Below are 19507 nucleotides of genomic sequence, written 5' to 3'. Positions count from 1 at the left end.
ACATTTTGCACATACAACTTTCCAATTGCATTGTACTGAACAAAAAGACACAAGCTGGCACTGACAAAAGCAAACTGTTTAAACTTAAATCCATCTTTTATTGATGTTTATATTCATGGTCTGTAACATCACAATAGCATACTGGGAAGTTAGTACAGGAAGAAGGGATGGTCAATGCCCTGGATGTCTCATAAACCTCACCTTCTTTTAGCCTTCTCAAGGGTGGAGGTGAGTGGTTCATACATCACTCTCAATTGCACACCAGCTTATCGTTACCTCATTCTGTCTAGAAAATACAGCATGTTTATAGGAGCCAGAAAGCACTGGAATAAATAAAAACAAGTTTGGAATTCATCATAGCCATCATACATCTGTCAGTTCTAACAGTATGTATATGAGGAGTGACCAGAGACGACAGAAAGAGGTGGCAGAGTACTAGGGTTCATCCGCATCCTACAAAAAGCTCACAAGAGGAATGTCATGTCTGTCTTGTGCCGTTTTGACATTTTGTAGCCGTTTCCAAATCCTCGCCTCCCTTCTGGCGTCCTCAGTCACATTGACCCCGCCGGCCCCAAATTAACAGACAGGTTCAGGAGACAATATGCTTTGTAAAACTCTCTTTGCTTAACATATCCTCAAATCAAAGCAACAAGCCAGGTTCAAATCATTCAGGCATCACCAAACCTGCAAAGTCTCCTTCAAAAAAAAAAAAAAAAAAAAGTAAAAAGTCCTTCCATGTGAGTCTTGATCGTTTTTCTGGATGTGGAATATAATATCAAGTTTTGTTTTGTTTTTTTTGTTGTTGTTGTAGTAGTAGTAGTAGTTTGTTTTTTTTTCCCCAAAAAGGAAGCCAAGAAAGCTTGTTCTGCCATTAAATGACTGATGAGGAGAGAATGTGATGCTGCAGTGCTGCTCGTATTCAGTCCATGCAGTGGAAATTACATTCAGAAAAATAAATGTTTCTCCCTCCTTCCCTCCCTTAACTCCTCTCCTAGCCCAGTGTCTGATATAGCTTAAACATAAACCTTAAACTGAGGGTTGTGTTCAGTGTGGTAAAATCTTATACAATGTTAAAGTCGGGAAATATGAGTTGTGAAATATAAGAGTCCACAATGGGAATGATTTCACTTCAGGAAGAATATCAAATCAGTGAAAAACTTTTTTTCCCTTTTTCTTTCTTTAATGATCGGTTGGATTTCAGTCTAATTAAAAGAAAAATATCCCGCCATCTATTTTTTCTCTGGGTTGTTTTTTTACCATCACCTTTCCTTTCTAACATTGCGTTCCACCACACTGAACATGCCCACGTTATCCCCACCCGCCCAGTACATCTCCCACTCACACACAAAATACACTCCTCCCTCAATCACAAAACATGCACAACTATAGAGATCCCACCCCTCCCACTCCCTCCACCACAAACAAAGAAAAAAAAAAAAACAATCATCCCATTAAAACAACGCAACTGCAAAAGAACTACACATTCAAGTACCTATTGTCATATGGCACCAAGAGCAAGTGTACCACAAGAACATTAACCAGCCACCAAACTCTTTTAGGCCTATTCTCTTTCAATACTGCCACTCAAGAAAGCACAATGAATTTACCATTGAATGATTGAAAAAAAAAACAAAAGTGTATATTACAGTTGTGTATATATTCTAAATGCATCTACAGAAAAGAGTACACAGTCAAAGTATGTGTATCCACTTTTGTCTATGCACACATTTGTTTCAAAAAGACAGGAAGAGGTTTTTTCTGACAAATATTTGCCTCTGAGGTTTCATCATTTTTTAGTGCTCGGGTAGACAGAAATGAGACGGACTCCTGGTCAATCCAAGAGTCAAACTTGCGCTTTCCCAGCAACCGCCCTGTGCCTTTGAGGCAAAGTCTATGAAGGTAACTGTGGACAAATTAAGGACAGCAACCTAAGCTCTGGGGGCCTATTCTCTTCTGTCCTGCAGTCACCCTCCTTTGCTTCATACAGTGAAGCACCAAAAACCTACTTCTCTCTCCCACTCTGCTGTACAAGATGTATTTCCTGCTCCCCTTGTTATTTCCTTATCCGTCTGTAATAGGAGCCACAGCCACAGTACTCTGAAAAGCCATATATACCAAAAAACATTTAAAAAAAAAAAGAAAAAAAAAAAAAGAGGACAAATGATGGAATTTTTTCAATCAAAACAAAAAGGGCATAATTTTTTTTTGTTTGTTTGTTTTTTCCTTACACAAGGTATTTGAGAAACAGAAAAAGGCAAGTTGTAGCACAAGCAGGTTTGTGTGTTTACATGTGTTGAGAGAGAGAGAGGGGGAAGAAGAACATGAGGCTGGAATCCCTTTATCCCAAACCCTGTCTTTGGAACGCTGCTGTGTGGGAACACTGTGTGTGCAACTTGGAATTTTTATGTTTTAGTTTGTTTAAAGACACACACACACACACTCACGCACACACACTCATTAGGCCACAACGAATACCATGGCTGGGAATTAAGATGAAACAAACAAATCAAAATATATATCTATGTATATATATATTTATATATGAATTTAATATATATATATATAATTTCTATCTTTCTATCTCCTAAACAACAGCAGGCTCAAAAGCTTATGTTTCTGGCCATGTCTGCCAATGCAAATGACAGCTGAGTCTCTTCTGTCATATGAAGAAACAGAGAAAGCGAAAAGAGAGAGAGACAGGCGAAAAGTGAGAAAACTGTTTGATAAAATCCTTTAAGAGACGAGAGGAAAGAAAGTGAGCGGGGACGTGCAAGAAGAGTCGTCACACTTGAGTTTAAACTGTTTTGTAATTCCTATCTGCAGCCAGGCACACCAGCCCATGTCCTGTTTTAGTCTGGACACAGTACGGAGGAGCCAAATTCTTTGCCAGACGGACCCGGTTCTCTCATGAGTGTTCCCCTTCTGTTCAGGTGTGCAGCCTCAGGCAGTGGAGCTCTCTGGTGGTGAATCTGAGGCTTTCATCCAAAGGTCTTTGGAAAGCGAGGACTTGGGAGTTCCATGAGGCTTTCTCCAGCGAGCCAGGTGCACGGGCAGGTTTAGTGTTGGGCCCTATTTGAGCACTAGTAATGCTCAGAAACCCAAGCTTGCCTGAACTGGACAGCGTAGCTTAAGGTGTGTGGAAATCACAGGCTTGTGTGGTCGATTGGCTACCAGTCACGTGTAAGTAAAGTTCACACTTCAAAGAAATAATGCCAAAAAAATGCAGCCAACAAAGCACTAAAGTCCAATCAGTGTCTTACAAACATCCGTGAGTGGCTGGTTTGGTCATGGCTGGCTGTTATGAGGTCCTCCTCCTCTCTCAGTTCTGAGCAAGGCACCATGGAGCCCCAAAGTGTTCAGAGCAGGGCTGCTCCTGTGTCTCCGTCAATCCACAACAAAAACAACCACTACAAAGAAAGCAAGAAAACGAGGGGCAAGAGAAACTGTGCTTGTTTGCCTCTCCTATGTTGTATATACTGTATATGCAGTTCTCATTTCAGACCATTGATGCTTGTTCTCCCCTCCCCCCCATTTTGTTCTATAAAAAGAACCAACAAAATTTGTTTCGCAGTCCTCCACGTTGGGTGTGTTGTGTGTTTCTAAAACCAGGATTTCTGTTTTAATTGATCTCTCAGTGTGAGGAAAAAAAATTTAAAAAATCCCAGAGGAAATTAAAAGGTGACTATGGATGTGATCTTGTGTGGAAAAGTGGTCCTGTTTTTTTTTTTTTTGGATCAGGCAGTTGTGCTGGACAGCTACCAGTGGTACTCCAAATCAGCTCCGCTCTGTAAGAGGAAAGCCACCAAGAGAAAAGGAAGAGACAATGAGAAGAGAAACAATGAAGAGGAAAGTAGAACATGGCAGGAAAGAGAGATATGGAGGAAAAAGAGAATATATGGAAAACAAGAGAACAGAGGGAGAGCAGGGTGACAGAAAGGGGAGAAAAACATAGGCACACTGTTATCAAATATAGAAACAAAATCTTTAGAGCAACATTCAATGATTTCGCTCCCCAACCAGCACTTCAAGGCGAGGTTTTCCTATAATCAACACAAGAAAATAACAAAATAAAGTTTAAAAAAACAAAACAGTTATAGCAGAGTAATCCTGGGCACACTTTCAACCCCAGTGTATAGGTCCTTTCTGCAAAAATACGCATCACAACAATTCCAAGGCCTTTGGCCTTATTGCAGGGAGTGACATAGAAACAGAGTCTGTTATATGCTTGCGTGCAGTTGAGGAAAGACTGACTGAGACAGCGATGCATGCGTGTAGGGCCAATGCATGCGTGTTTGTGTGCATGTGAGGTGAGAGAGGGGCTGACAGGACCAGAAACAACGACCATTCATCCTCATTGAACCTGGACAGTCATGTCTGCACACAGACGTCCATACACACACACGCCTTAAGCTCTAAATGGAGCTCAACATGCTAGAGTAGATCAGAGCAGGGAGTAGACACTGATGAAGGAGTGACAGGGGAATATGCGCAACAGGTCGCTACTTACATGCCTGTAAGAATGTGTGCCAGTGTGTGTAGGTGTGGTTGTATGTGTGTAGATGAGGGGTTGGAAGAAGGGAGGAGGGGTGTAACAGTTATATATGTGATATATAATCACTTACCAAATGAAACAGGAGGGCTGCGTTAATCAGAGGGTGAACACACAGTTAGACAAATCGATACATCCCTTATCAATGTGTATGTGTTCAGGTGCGTATTTTACCACACACCATTTGCTAAGTATAATTTGATTATTATTTTAGTTTATTTATTTTTTCCTCCCCACTTTAGGAGAGAGCAAAGCTTGGTTTTTGTAAGTTAAAGGTGCCATCAGTAATTATGTTCTAACGTTTCCGCACATAATATATTTTACTATGTTGTTTTGCTAAATATGTTGCCCTGTCGGTTTACACAGGAGTAAAATAAATACTGCTGATAAAACTTTAAATGTGAGTTGTTTTTACTGCTGGTTGTAGTAGTGTAGCAACACCTCATCTGAGTCAGTTTGCACTCAGTGTAGATATGAATACTTGCCGGTGTAAAATTTAGTACATCTATCCATTGTTATTTAACACTGTTTTAACATGCTGCCTTGTTTTTTCTTTTTTCTCCGATGCACCATACCAGTAATAAAACAGGCATGAATCTTAACATTTGTCATTGAAAACTAGTGGGGGGGTTGTGGAGGAGCCCATCCCATATTTTACTAGTAGCACCTTTAATTTAAGAAAAACAATTTGCTGTTAACTGCTATATAATTATGTAACTTATGGTCCTCACCGGTTTAAAACTAACTTAAAATGATGAAAGTTAAATCTATTTAAAAGCCACTATGATCAAAATTTGGAAATGTATGATGTTAGCACCCCCAGGGTGACACTGTGGCATACAGCAATGCACATCCTGTTATCTTGCCCCCTTCCCACGGGGATTAGACTAGCATCACAGACAGCACCTTATTTTCTACAAACAAAAATTTCATCACAAGAATCTGAAAGATGTTATGGTCACATAGTGGCTTTAAGCAGAGTAGATAATATCCTTTTCATTTGGGTGTCAATATGTGCCTGTGCGCATAAGACAAATCATCACAGTAACTCTACGCCCTTACAGACAAGCCATGACAAAACTGAGGTGAACGTCACCTCACCTCACCTCCAACACAAGCTACCAAACAAGAGACCACAAACACACACACACACACGCTGGACGTTATATAGTTGTGAGGACACTCATTGACAGAATGCACTCCCTAGCCCCTCATACTAACATTAACCATTACAAATAAATGCCTAACCCTAACCTAAGACTAATTCTAACCTGATCACAGACAGACACACAAGAACACACCAGACATAACAGGAAATAAACAACTGGACGCAGCTTTATAACGACACTGCAACGCTAATAATTCTTAAGACTGTCACAGTGGCATCTCAGTCTGCCATTCTGTCTTAGTCACATCTGATCCATTAGAAGAGGAAAAAAAAAAAAAAATCCCATTCACACTCTCGTATATCCACTGCAACAACAGAAACAGGACCACATGTCATTGGCTCCTTGTTTTATGCCATCATGTCAGAGAGTACATGTTTCTGTAAAAGTTGCCAGCACACAAGCGTGTATTTCCAAATCTGTGGGCAAGACTACAGCCTTAGACACAACTTGCTGTAGTATGACACCAACATTTGTTCCGTGCAGACTCCTTAGAGACTCAAATTAGTGGCTACAGGCTCAATATTCACCTCAAATAAAGGGAGAACTGGGTATTTTATTTGATACAAGATAGATAGAAACATGACTCTGTTTTTTATTTCCCGTTTCATAAGTATACTTAATTGTTTGTTGTCGACAACAAACATGGTTGCATGCGACAAAGTTAAACAATTAACTTCACTAGCGAAAGAGAAGAAGCCATGTATTTGGGTCTCTAGAACATACTGAGCGTAGGGACAGACAGCAAAGAAGAGGATAATGTTGCAGCAATGGTTTAAAAATTGATTTTAGTACTTTGCTTTGAAATTGGCAAAAAGCTGACAACAGCCACCGTCCTCAATGAGGGAGCAAGCTACAAACCTTCCAGGGCCACTTTTCAAGCGTACACAATGTAAGTGTTTGAAATTTTTTCATTAGGAGTAGTCCTTTCTGCAATCCATAGGCTCTTGTGTTGTGTGGTATTTGGCATAACCTACTGTCATTTTCTCTGGTTCAGATTTAGTTTAGTTTTTATCTACAGGTTGCGTGCATGAGTGTGTGTGCGTGTGCGTGTGGTCCAAGTCTGTACCTTGTATTCTCAATATTTCTAACAACACAAAGCTGAAAGATGCAGAGCTACATCTGATGTCCAGCAGGAAAAATATGCTTGTAATTTTATAAACCATGGAGTCAACCTCACAAAGGGGAACACTGTTCTAGTACCAGTGGCATATACTTGTTTGGGATTGTACTGCATATTACTTTGGTGTCTTATAAATGCAGACTGCTCCAGACAGTGTTAGCTTCAGAATCCTTTGAGGTAGCTTTGTGTTAGGACAGAGAAAACAGAGAAGGAGAAGCAAAGACATAAACTAATAAAAGGATTCTTTGAAGCACAGGGAGAGCCCCACTTGGAGATATATCAGCATGAAAAAATTGAAGAGAATGCTTTCACCTGTGGAAACTGGATTTGGTAGAAGAGCAAAAATTCTCAGTTCTTTTGACAGAGCTGTGTTGCCATGCATGTATAACCCATCATGAGGGCTGGCAAGAAGGTGTGCATCATGCAGCGTTTAACATAATGGGAGGATGTGATTTCTCACAGCCATTTCTGAAGTCAATTTTAATACTTCATCTGCTATAGTTTTGAGTGTGAAAATAAATACAGTACACACAAATTCACCAGTCTGGTCCACCAGACGGGATGAATCAACATAAGAGTAAGAACTTTTCAGTCATCGCTGAAATTCATATGTGAAGGATAAACTTAACAAAAAAAGACAGCTGATATCTCAAATGAGTTCTGTGGCCGCAAGACTTCAGCATAAGGTTTGTGTGTGAGTTGTATCATTCATCCATCACAGTATGTGTGACACTCACCCCATCTTCCTCCCTGTATGGGTTCAGGCGGTTGTATACTGCTTCAATAACACTGCGTCTGCAGGAAGAAAACAGATACAAAAATGTGATTAGATCTCTTGAGCTGTTGAAGTCAAACTATCGATCAAAATAACAACAGAGGGCGTATTGTGAAAAACAAGGCACAGTGAGGTGTAGTTGTGAAAAAATGCAAATAAAGGTCAATACCTGGGCAGAGTATACACACACCAGATAAATTGATTTTTTTAAATTATCAGTTTAACATTGTCTCTGGTCTGGACCGTTGATCGCTTTTTGAAGCTTCTGGTCAGCAGAGACATGCATGGTTTGCCGAGGTTTTACATTCTCCTTGCACTTTCATAGTTCTATTCCAGATGGACTGGACTCCTGAGATGAAATAACACAGAGCATATCTTTGAGGGCAGTGGTCCTTACTTGCTGGCAAGGCCTCCCCCTGGTGGCAGAGGGGGCATGCCGCTGTCAGTGGACAGGTTCCGCATCACTGTTACCAGGTCCGGAAACCCCTCCTCCCCCGGCCGAGACAGCATCTCTAAAACAACACCAGGGAAATTGTTACACAAGTCACTGTTAACAGCACTGCTGGTAGCCAAGAACAGCTGGAGAAAGATAGGAGAGGGTGAGGAGAACAGAGGAGAGAGACCAAAAATCTGACAAATGAAGGAGAAAGGAAGTGGAGATGGAAAGCATACAAGTGAATCTGTGGACATGAGAGCCTATCTCAGACAGAGAGGGGGAGGGAAATGGTGACAGAGAGAGGCCTGCAACTGAGATGAGAGTGGCATGAGGCCAGGTCAATGTTCAGCCAGAGCATTCCTCTCCCTCTTTCTCTTCTTCTCTCTCTCTGTTCCCCCTTTCTTTCTATCTCCCAGTATTAGACAGTACCTGAGGCCAAACATCTACTCGGCTTCACCCAAACAAAACTTTTGCTTAACTGCATTTTATCCTGCAATGTCAAAAGATTTTAATCCACTTTGGAGTGCCGATCAATCCATTCACCAAACATTAATTTACTGTATTCTACACATTATCTACCTCTTTGTTTTACCATATACATTACACAGTCTTACAGTGGATATTAAAAACTATCCCCCATATACTAGACCCGGGTTTTTCTATTCTGTGGATCAAGACAATAGTGGCACCCTTTTTACCTAGTTTCAGAGTTTAAGAATACATTTGTTATTTGGCCAAAATCTGAAATCAGCCATGGTATTAGGCAGACTAACAGCAGCAAGGGAAGGGAGCTGATATAACCAACAAAGACTAGAAAAGCTGCACTGTGTTTATCAGAGCGTCTCGTGCATCCTGAGGAAAAGAAATGGGATGTATCGAGAAAGAAAAGGTTAGTAAGACAGGAGGAGAGCAGGGAATCCATCCAAACAAGACAGGGAATGTTTGAGCAAGAGAAGCGAGAGAAAGCTGTGTTTAGGGAGGGAAAGGGAGGAGAGGAGCAAACAGGGAATAAAGAGGCGAGATGCTTGCTGAAATGGAAAAGGAGGTCATGATGGTGTCATTCTTCTGCTGTGAGCCAGAGCTAACTTGGCTGGAGGTTAGACAATAGAGAGTGGCAGGGTCAGTCAGTCGAGAAAACACAGACAGATATGATACACTGTTTTCTGCTAGAGAAAGATCCTGTGTCTCCAAGAAAAACCTTTGCAGGGCGAAAGATAAAGACCTGTTTTTCCCCCAAGTGCACCTTTTTTAATATTAATTGGGTTTATGGGTAATTTATTGAGATTATAAATAAGAAGGTATACTCATAGCTGTTAGAAAAGCAAGCACCACATGACACTAACTCATGTGTTCCGCTCATTGTCAATTTTAATTTCTTTCATGACTAAAACAGTCATTTTGAGCCACTCAAAGGATCTGACTGTCTGAAACCGTGAAATTAAGCAACTAAAATTCATGATATTCAAGAACCTCATTTCACCTCGTTTGCTAATACGTAAACATTGTGTTGTTTTTTTTAATCCATCCTTTCTCACCTTCCACTCGAGACTCCAGGTATTTGTTGAGCTCAGCGTCTTTCCTCACAGCTTCCTCTGATACTTTGGGAGCGCTGGGCAAACACACTAACACAACACTCATGTTATCCCGACTCCCCTAAGATGGACGGGAAGAGAGAGGAACGAAGAAAGATCAGGTAAGAGAGGGAGTTACTGTGTAGTGCTTAAAGAAACAGTGATGATTTCCTAAGCACAAGCATGTACTGCGACTCGCAACTGCAAAGCTGAGGCAGTGCTGATTACAGACAGCTAAATGTCAACATCAGGACATAAATATGCTAATCTAGATACAGTGCTGACGGAGAACTTCATGTATATTGAACATTTCTTCATCATACACTTCCCTTTGGAGCAGGGAATTCAAGTGGCCTTCTTGGTGGCACAATAATTCTAAAAGGTAATTTGTGGTAAACCGGTTTCTTGGAGGACTTGATTCTGCCAGATTCCACACATTTTAATCTCTATAAACCATTACCAAACAGAAACTATCACAGCAAAAAACAAAAACAAAAGTCACGCGGAAAAAAATAAAAAATAAAAAATGTGTACCCACCTTGTGCAGGCAGGTTTCCACCACTTCATTGCAGACTCTTTCCAGGTCATCAGACACCTCAAGCCTAGATTTCACAAATTCGCACAGCTCCTCATTGGACATGACATCCCAGATGCCATCACACGCCAGGATCACAAACTGATCCTGTTCCGGGGCCCGAACCATCTCAAACACTTCTGGTTCAGGGCTAACCAGCTGCTCTGTGGGGCCCTTCCCATTCACACACTTGTAATCATAGTCCCCCAAGGCTCTTGATACGGCCAGTGACCCATTTACCCTCTGAATCATCACTGAGCCACCAGCATTCTGGATGCGCTCTCTCTCGCGTGGGTTGCAAGGCTTGTGGTCATGTGTGGCGAAGCACACATGTGAATTGCGGTACAGAACAGCTCGAGAATCACCACAGTTAATGAAGAAGAAATGATCGGGTGACAGGAGGATTCCCACTGCTGTGGAACCACTACGGTCCATGCCATTTCGAAGGTCAGAGAAGCTGCGCATGTGCTCGTCAATCCTCAGGAAGCCTGTCCGGATCCCGGCTTTCACAGACTCTACTGTTGGAGGTACTGGTGCTGGAGGGTCACTGGTGGAACCATCTGAACCAGCCTGCAAGCCTTGTGTCCCCCTGGCCCCTAAGCTAGCACTGATTATGTGTTCCAGAAGATGCTTAGAGCAATAGGTGGCAACCCGCGAGCCAGCATGACCATCGTACACAGCAAAAAACGACCAGTCAGTCATACCAGGAGCAGGAAGTCCCAACACAGCTGTATGAGCATCTTCCATCTCCACCCGCCAGCCCTGCATGGAGCTCAGGCCGTAGCGCAGGCCATTGCCCTCACCATGCAAGTTGTGCTTCTCCGTCTTGGGTTTGTCCAGGAAAGCACCCATGGCTCTGCTCGAGTCCCACTGCTACCTGTGGGAAAGAAAAAAGAAGACAGACAGGAAAATGAAATGAAATCAAACAGTTCATTCATTGCAGACTTATACTATACTGACACATTAACAGAATCGTGACTTTGACAAAAATACAAACTACGCCCTCGTCTTTCCATTTTAAAAAGATGTTTAAAGCAAAAACAATCCAGACAAATGTTTTAGCTCCATATGCATAATTCAAGCCAAAAGGTTTGAAAGAATAAGTCCAAATGGACTTGGTTTTAAAACTGCACTCCACAGCTCTGGTGTGGGAACGTTTTGGTTTTAAGCCGAATGAGGGATGAGAGCCAGTGTTTCCCATACATAAGCTCTATTTTTTTGGCCTGCCCAGTTAGATAAAATCACTCAGTTTCAATCTAACGCCTTATTTCACACACTTTTCAAACTAACTCATTTTTGGATATACTCCTGTCTGAGTTGTGTGCACAACAGTAACTGAGTGGAGACTAGAGGCTTCTCTGTGCACAGCTGCCTGGCCTGCACAGTTGCACTCTCTGCATGAATCTCTGCATGCACATTGGTCATACAAAGCACCAACCGAAAACCACAAGTAAATTCTCAACCTGTGGGAAACAGGCCCATTAATGCAAACAAGTCAGTATGTCATATATATATATATATATATATAGGTTTCATTTTCAGGTTGTTGAATGAGACTGGTAACATAAATCAGGCTTCCATTCGAAATTGTGGTGGGGTTAGGGTTAGGGTTAGATTACAGATCTCAACTGAAACTCTGAGGGTCTGAAAATCTGAACCTTGCAAATATCCCATAGATTTGTAAGGAGTTGAACTTGGACTGCTGGAGTTAGGCATGTGTGTGTTTCTTTTACTGTTTACTTAATAGGCCTAAAGGAATAATTCAACCAAACAGAGATCATTGCTCATCATATCCAGAAATAACACAGCAGCTTTGGTTTATGCTTAAAGAGACTGAGGAGCAAGCTTAAAAGCTTGTTTGGACAGCCAGAACTCTCTACTAGAAGCATTAACAAACTCCATGAAGTGGTTGAGAGAATGTGTTATCTGTCCATAACTGCACCTACATTAGCTAAATGAACAGCAGCATCAAGCTGCTTGACAGCAGAGAGGAATTCTCTATCCAGCCTATGTTAATTGGTTACGTAATGTAAGAACATCATCTTATACAGTTTTATTGATTATGTAACTACTTAATGGCCTCTTAGCCTTGGAAATTGCCTTGTTAACTTATACCTTTTTTCTGAAAATATCAATAACTACTACTTACAAATAAGTTGTAGGCATACTCAAGGTTCCAGTCTCTTAATGTACATGTGGTTAAAGCTAAATGCTATATATATGTATATATATATATATATATATATATGCTATGTCTTTTTTAAACATAACAACTGCCCGGTTTCCCATCTCATATTTCTGTTACTCCATGATTTAAAGTCAAAAGTAAAAAGGTAAAAAAATGAAACAAAAAATTACAACCTAGTAAACGATGAGAGGGAGTCAGTTACTTGAGGTGAAAAAAGTCATCCCCTACCGACATAAGAAATGTTGAGGATGCCCTTTTTAGACATGTCTCACGTTTGACAGAACAGATAAACTTCAATCTTAACTAATACCACTGCCTACATTGCCCACGTGACAGCTTGCACTTCACTCACATTTCACATATATAATTGGAACTGTAAAGGTCTTCAGACATTTGCGTGCAAGTACATTATCCTATACTGGGCTGTGAGCACTGTAAAATCACTTGTAAAGAGAACAGCAGCGCTGTGGGTTAACGGATCCAGTGTAAGAGGTTTGAGGCTCTTCCTGTTGTGCTGCTGATGTGCTGCTTCAGCTACACAGCTGGTGTAGACAAAGCGTACAAGTCAAGGCCCAAATACATGACCTGACATTTGATAATGCTTTCAAATAAATTAACTTAGACTTGAGAGAAGCTGAAGTGAAAGGACATGAACTTTATTGAAATTACCTAGATTTTAACTTTAGTTCCTGTTATTACATGTACATAACAAAGCTTTTTCCTCCAGTAATGTTTTTAGTTGACACATTATTAGTTTCCATTAGTGTGTGATGCACACAAACCAAGCCTGTGACAGGAGACTAACCAAAACAGTTGTACACGAGAACCAGATGTCTAGGACTGCAGGGCAGTAATTGATACACAATACAGTATCTAGCCTAATCATATCAAAAGACCGCACATGCTATTTATTTTGAGTACATTTACTCTTAGAGACACCTACTGTAGCATTACCCACAACAGAGATGGTTTTGGCAACTGGTTGTGTGTGTGTGCGTCTGTTTAAAGATTTTCGTCAACTTGATAGTGTCACAACTGTGCAAGATACAGTCATGAAACTTTACAGCTGTGTAGTTCAGATCAAAAAAAAAAGGTTCGGAAATTTGAGTGATCTGACCCATAACTACTGACTTCTCGTCAGAACATCAACATGTTGATGGGCATCACAGCTGGTGTGATCCTATCACAAGACGGTCTTTAGTTTAACTTAATAATGCTAATACAAACTCTTTGTAAAATGGCAAAAATTTATCTGGAGGTTGCTTCAGACCGATTCAGCAGAGCATATCAAATATGAATACTTTCCCCAAAGATTTAAAAAATGTCAGTCACTAGAAAACTATCGTATCATCACTTGGAAAACTGCCTGTGCAAAAATCCATTTTGTTCACTCTACTGTAGCAACAAAATCTCAAAGAAGATAATACAATAACAACAACAATAATAATAATAATAATAATAATCATCCCTATTCATTTTGATGAGATACAAAAGGATGTGTTTTATTTTGCACATCAGCAGACGAACACACACACAGACGCACACTTGGCGACTGATCACATATCAAAGGGTTGAGAAGCATCACTAGTCCAAACCACTTGAATTATTACCTTGACAACAAATACATTCACACACGCATTCAAATTATTGAGAGAATATCAAAGCCATGTACGCAATCACCAAACCAAATGATCTGCTCTTTCACCTGTGCAGCAATCACACACTGCACCGTGGCGCGCTATTTTAAGGCTCGTAATAAGTCATCAACAACACACAGCTAAAATAAGCACCATACCCTGATGGTGTTGCATTAAAAAATAAATAACAACATGCATAACTAAGCAGTGATGTAAGCTCTGAGAACTTTGGGGAGTGATATCACCCAGAATCTGATGTCTCCATGGTTACACAGCTTGGAGTGGCAGCTGAGTGGTTGCCATGGCAACAGAAGCAGTAAGATACTGGTGGTTGCAGCATGCGACAAAAGGACTGCACAGCCATGCAGCTGTGTGTGTAGATGTGCGTTTGCGTACATTTGTGTGACCATTTTTATGGAGTGCACATGGGGGTTAGATTAGGTTTCAACAAAAGGTGGCAAAACCAACCCCGCTCTGATTTACTCATTCACAAAACAACTGTTTCTCTCACATCTTACACAGCACACATGGCAAGATGGAGTGAATGGTTGATGCTCTTTGAGAGCCAAAGTTGAAAGCTGGCAAACAGAGAGGCCCACAACACCCACAGGTCTGAGACTTCAGACAAGCAGGGCAGCTTTAACATGCTAACTTAATTTAACAGTCAGCTGCTGATGGGATACACGCAGAGCCAGATAAGCTTGTCAAACATGGACTACACACAACAGGAAACTACCACTCTCTCTGTCCTGACTTTTGTTTGGTGACATTCAGTGAAGAACATGTAATAGAAAAGCATACATATACATTTCACATCAGCATAATGACAGTACAGTTGTATTGTATTTGGTGGGGAAACAACACGACAGGTGTGTTTGAATGAATTAACCACAATCGGATCACAATGCAATGACTCAACATGATACCTTGTGAACAGGCTACTAGGAAATGCAGCATGTTGTTTAGAGGTGCTGCTCCTGAGTTAAAATTCTCAGCAATCTATTACTAATCTGTAGTAATCGAACAGGGCCCAGTAGTCAAACTGGCTGGCTCATTTTGGAGTTTAGCGGCGAATATGGCTGAATGTAACTTGTGCCCTTTATGGAAAACAGTGCTCTGTCTAAATCATCCACTATGCAATGTCGCTGTCTAGTGTTGCATGAATGTCTAGTCAGAATTATTAAATCCAGTGACGTGGACTCAAATTACCCCACAATGCAAGGCCATAAGTAGTACCAAATCGATGGTCACCACCTCAGGAGTTAACTGGATAAATGGAATGACTGGAGAAGTTTTTTTCTTATCTGACACACAATATTCTCCACTACAAAGAATTCCCTATATAGTTAGCAGTAGTGAATAAGTGAACAATTTAGTTAGTAAACTACTGAGTGATTCTATCAGTAGTCAGTTGACAATGAAGGGAGCTTCATGCAGCTGAGAATTTCCCTCAGTGCTAAAAACAAATAATTGAATGATAAAAAAATTTAAAAAAAATCAGTGGCTCCATTCAAAGTGATTCAGTTCCACTTTGCAGTTTACATCTTTAGTTAAAAAAGCCAATACTGAGAGTACAGGGTAAATTTTTAAATGATCAGTTTCTACTAATGTGCTTATATTGCCATTTATGCAGAGGATCATGTTTCCATTGAGTAAATGTCCATTATCCACATCCGTATTTGAAAGAGTAAAAAGGTATCTGGAACAGCTGGTGTAATGCACTATCCTCAGTTATGATAAAGACTGTAGCTAAAATGAAATCAGTTTTACCCCTCAGTGAGGCTTTCTGACTTTTTTACAAATTAGAGAGGTGGAACACACAGGCAGAGGATATCTCAGATCCCCGTCTTTGATGACTCATCATTGAAGCCGCAACAGAAACAGTCAATTTCCCGGAACAAGTGCTCTTTGAACAGACAGCTTCAGCCATCTTCAGAGCAGTGGCGTCAGGGAAGCTAGGGCCGTCACTTGTCCAGACTGGAGTCCATCAGAATATAGCCAAAGAGGAGGTAAATGTGTCATGTTATACTGGACTGTGAGTGGGTTCCCAGCAACAAGAAGAGTATGTGTACTTGTATATACCTGCTTTCTCTATCTAGAAACCTGGCCTGCTTTCAATTTGACTCCCAGGCCTAAAAAGTTGAGAAACAGTGAGATGCAGTGGTGCGGAGGAAGGCATGGGGATGAAGAGCATGTCATTGCATGGTTCATTTACCATGTATTCAATGGTTTAAAAGTAATCTATTCCAATAAGTCATACTGTTTTAACATATGTTTTCATATTAACACAGAGGGATAAAATGTATTCAGATGATTCAAAGAAACTGCTTTAACCTCAGCCACACTTAAGCAGTTAAAGCAGTCCAGATTCTTATATCCGGCTGAAATCACTGATAGAGTCACACTCAAAATGTATGTTTATCTTGATCACAAATGTCCTTATCTAAGTGGATAATAATAACCCTTTGGTAAGAAAGTTTGTAAGCATATCTTTAATGCAACAAAGAAAACATGATAAAAGGCTACAAAAAGATTTTGTAAATTACATTATCATGGATAATTATACTCCTGATTTCATGTACTGGTATCATTTAGATCACCAGTATAAACAGGGAAAGTTTATGCTGGCTAATTCTAAAAATGAAAACAGTGTTATCAAAAAAGTCCATCTGAAAGTCCAGTCTTTTCTTGTTCAGACATATGCACAGTTAATCCATCTCTCCCTCTTGGCCCTTGACAAACTTATTTATCAGTTATTTTGAGCTTGCCAGTTAACACCATATCTGAGCATACATCTGTGTGTGATTTGATTCAGTCAAGAGCCACAAGCCAAAAGTGTATAGATAAATGTCTTTGGACAGGCCGATAGGCTCACAGCAGTCATTGGCTAAAACAGCATGGCTAGTGCAGGATTTCACATCAAGGTGCCAACACAAACATGCCACTGATGATGCTGCCATTTCTGGAACACACCGTCACACAAATACACTGCAAAACACACAGCCGCACACACACACAGCCGCACACACACAGCCGCACACACACACACACACACACCAACCAACAACAACAACCCAATAAAACTACCCACAACAAGCCAATAAAACAACTTAATTCCCATACTGGTGTTTCACTGGATCCAAATACAAACCACGAAGAAGCTTTGTTATTAATTACATTAGACATTGCTATGTACATTGACAGCAAATAATGGAATAATAATTTATATTTACACCACAGGAACTGGCAAAAACTAAATTGTTCTCCTGGCCTTGTATTCAATGCATATACCAGAATAAACAAAAAAAAACAAAACAGCTCCACATGTGAGTCGCACCTGTTGCAAATATTCTATTTAGAAAATAGAGAGACAACTTACCAACAGTCAATCACGTTTCACTGTGGCATGCATTGATACGTGCAATTATTAGCAAATAATCCTATAAATTCCTGACCATCATAAAATCAAAACAAGAACGTATTTAGATATAATGTGAAGGGTGCAAATCTGTTAAATCACATGAATAGACTTATGAACATCATTCACCAAATGTTGCCATGCCATTCGCTCATTATGCCACTTAATTCTTTTAATTATAAAGTGACAAGTTAATTTTAATGATATATTAGAAAATTGTCAAGCAAAGTACGAGAGTAACAACTAACAGTCACTTAACAAAATGGGACCCTGGTGTGTTAATAACTGGCGCAACATCAGCAGGGCCGTTGATATCATTATCAGCACCATCAACGCCAAGATACGTACTAATATACTTTTATCGTTATGATCCATAATTCATGTTAACTAGTTCGGAGTCGAATGAAAATAAGGCCTCTTATGTTGGCAGCTTAGCAGCTAGCGAAGTTAACAGTTGTCAAAGTGTTATCTACACGTTAGCGGGTGACTAGCTTATGTTAATATATTTACTAGAAACTTTGCTGAATCCCAGTAACAGGCGTTACTTACTTTGTAGGATAGGAAGTATCTCTTTCAGCCCTTCTTCTTGTGGCTTCAGGATCAGGTATGTTTAAGTGTCCAGGCTTTTTGTGATAGGCTTAACTCCCGTTAATGTTAGCCACTTTCGTTCCTCGGCCCCTGCTCGTCAGCTAGCTTTGATTAAGCTAGCCAGCATTTCACACGGTCAGTTCTCCTTTCAGCATGTCTCTGCATCGGAACAAGGCTTTTATATACATGTTTGGCACTGCACACCCAGGGAGCACCAAATAAATAATAGTCACGTATGCTGCCGGTTGAAAAGAAAAACACTCGTTTTGCACGCCTAGCTAATCTTGGCTAAAGCTAAATGTATGAGGCAGATGACGTTCTTTTTCAACATCCAGTTTGGGGGAGAGGCCATCCTTTTGCTCTCTTCTGTGATTGGACAGTCGATGATCCGAAGCCGAGACATGATTGGTCAAATAATCAGTCAGTCAGACCTCAACTCTGAGAGACTGTAAACAATAAAAAATCAAGTTGTTTGAATGGTGTTTGTCTTTTATGTACACACATACCCATTAGTGTGTGAGTAGTATTTCACTGATGCTCAGAGAGTCGAGCTCGTCTTAAGTAATTGAGGTATAGTTATCTAGTTTAGTCTAGATGCTCCCGCCCACAGGTCAGCTGCCTCCGAAAGGTCATCAAAGGGGTTGTGAGATGATCAGATGCAAGTAATTTTTGGGGAATTTTCTATTATCTTGTGTTGTTGTTATGTTATGTTGTATTTTATGAACTTATTATATTTTTCTTAATGTAAAATCTTTGAAGTTCTTAATGTTAAAATTTGAATCTGAAAAGTAACTAGAAGCTAAAGGGGTTAGGGTTAGGGTTTCCCCCTGAAACTTAGTGGGATCCAAGTATAAAGTGGCATAAAAAAAACTTCTTAAGTACAGTACAAGTACCTTAAGTACAATACTTGGGTGTAAAACTGCATCCTATTTAGATTCTGCCAGTTCATTACCATTGTAACTCTTAGATGAAGCAGATTACTCAGGGCAGACTATAAAACACTGGAGGGATATACTATTTTATATATCTATATGGCTAGACATTTCTTCTGATGCTCAAATGGATCTTCATCTCTCCATCTTCATGGGCATGATTCACTGCAATCATAAGTTCTACTCCTTGCTAAGGTGGTATTATGATGCCTAGTGTGCTCCTGTGTGGCTCACAGTCGAGCAAGTTTTCCCCACAAAATCATTATTCTTTATTTCTTGTACAATAGAGGAACAGCAACGTTCTGCTGTTTGCAACTGAACATATCTTCTCTGCCTTATAAAAGAGGAATTACTGGGGCAGAAAGGTATGTCAAGCTTTCACTGCAGTGGGATTACTTTGTTTGGATTTTGTGTTGCAATAAATTTTATATGTATTTTCAAGTCAAAAGACACCAAACCACTCATTTTAATGTCCTTCTTCTGTATATAATATGCTAAGCATGATATCATCATGTTGGTGCCTGTGTGTCTGTGCATTGATAAATTGTTC

At 40.3% G+C, this 19507-nt stretch overlaps 1 protein-coding gene across 1 annotated transcript; it reads right to left on the bottom strand.

Annotated features, from left to right (window-relative positions):
- Window positions 1–77: 77 nt before the first annotated feature.
- Window positions 78–18366, bottom strand: ppm1ba (protein phosphatase, Mg2+/Mn2+ dependent, 1Ba). Its single transcript, XM_023394427.2, has 6 exons — window positions 17987–18366; window positions 10159–11071; window positions 9585–9702; window positions 8011–8125; window positions 7576–7633; window positions 78–3785 (listed from the first exon to the last, which is right to left on the bottom strand). The coding sequence occupies exons 2-6, from the start codon at window positions 11044–11046 to the stop codon at window positions 3756–3758; spliced, it is 1209 nt and encodes a 402-aa protein (XP_023250195.1). The 5' UTR covers window positions 11047–11071; window positions 17987–18366; the 3' UTR covers window positions 78–3755.
- Between the last annotated feature and the right edge of the window lie 1141 nt (window positions 18367–19507).

Source organism: Seriola lalandi, unplaced genomic scaffold, assembly GCF_002814215.2.
Source record: "Seriola lalandi dorsalis isolate HSWRI2012SDOR001 ecotype SW California unplaced genomic scaffold, Sedor1 jcf7180002054948, whole genome shotgun sequence".
NCBI classification, from domain to species: Eukaryota; Metazoa; Chordata; class Actinopteri; order Carangiformes; family Carangidae; genus Seriola; species Seriola lalandi.
This window is presented reverse-complemented; position numbering and strand designations above follow the sequence as displayed.

Bases quoted from the DNA above. Each gene is read 5' to 3' on its own strand.
- ppm1ba (XM_023394427.2), bottom strand. From the start codon at position 11,046: ATGGGTGCTTTCCTGGACAAACCCAAGACGGAGAAGCACAACTTGCAT. The intron at 7,634-8,010 runs GTAAGGACCACT...TTCTTCCTGCAG, and splicing joins GGGGGAGGCCTTGCCAGCAA to ACGCAGTGTTATTGAAGCAG. The intron at 3,786-7,575 runs GTGAGTGTCACA...TTCCTCTTACAG, and splicing joins CATACAGGGAGGAAGATGGG to AGCGGAGCTGATTTGGAGTA.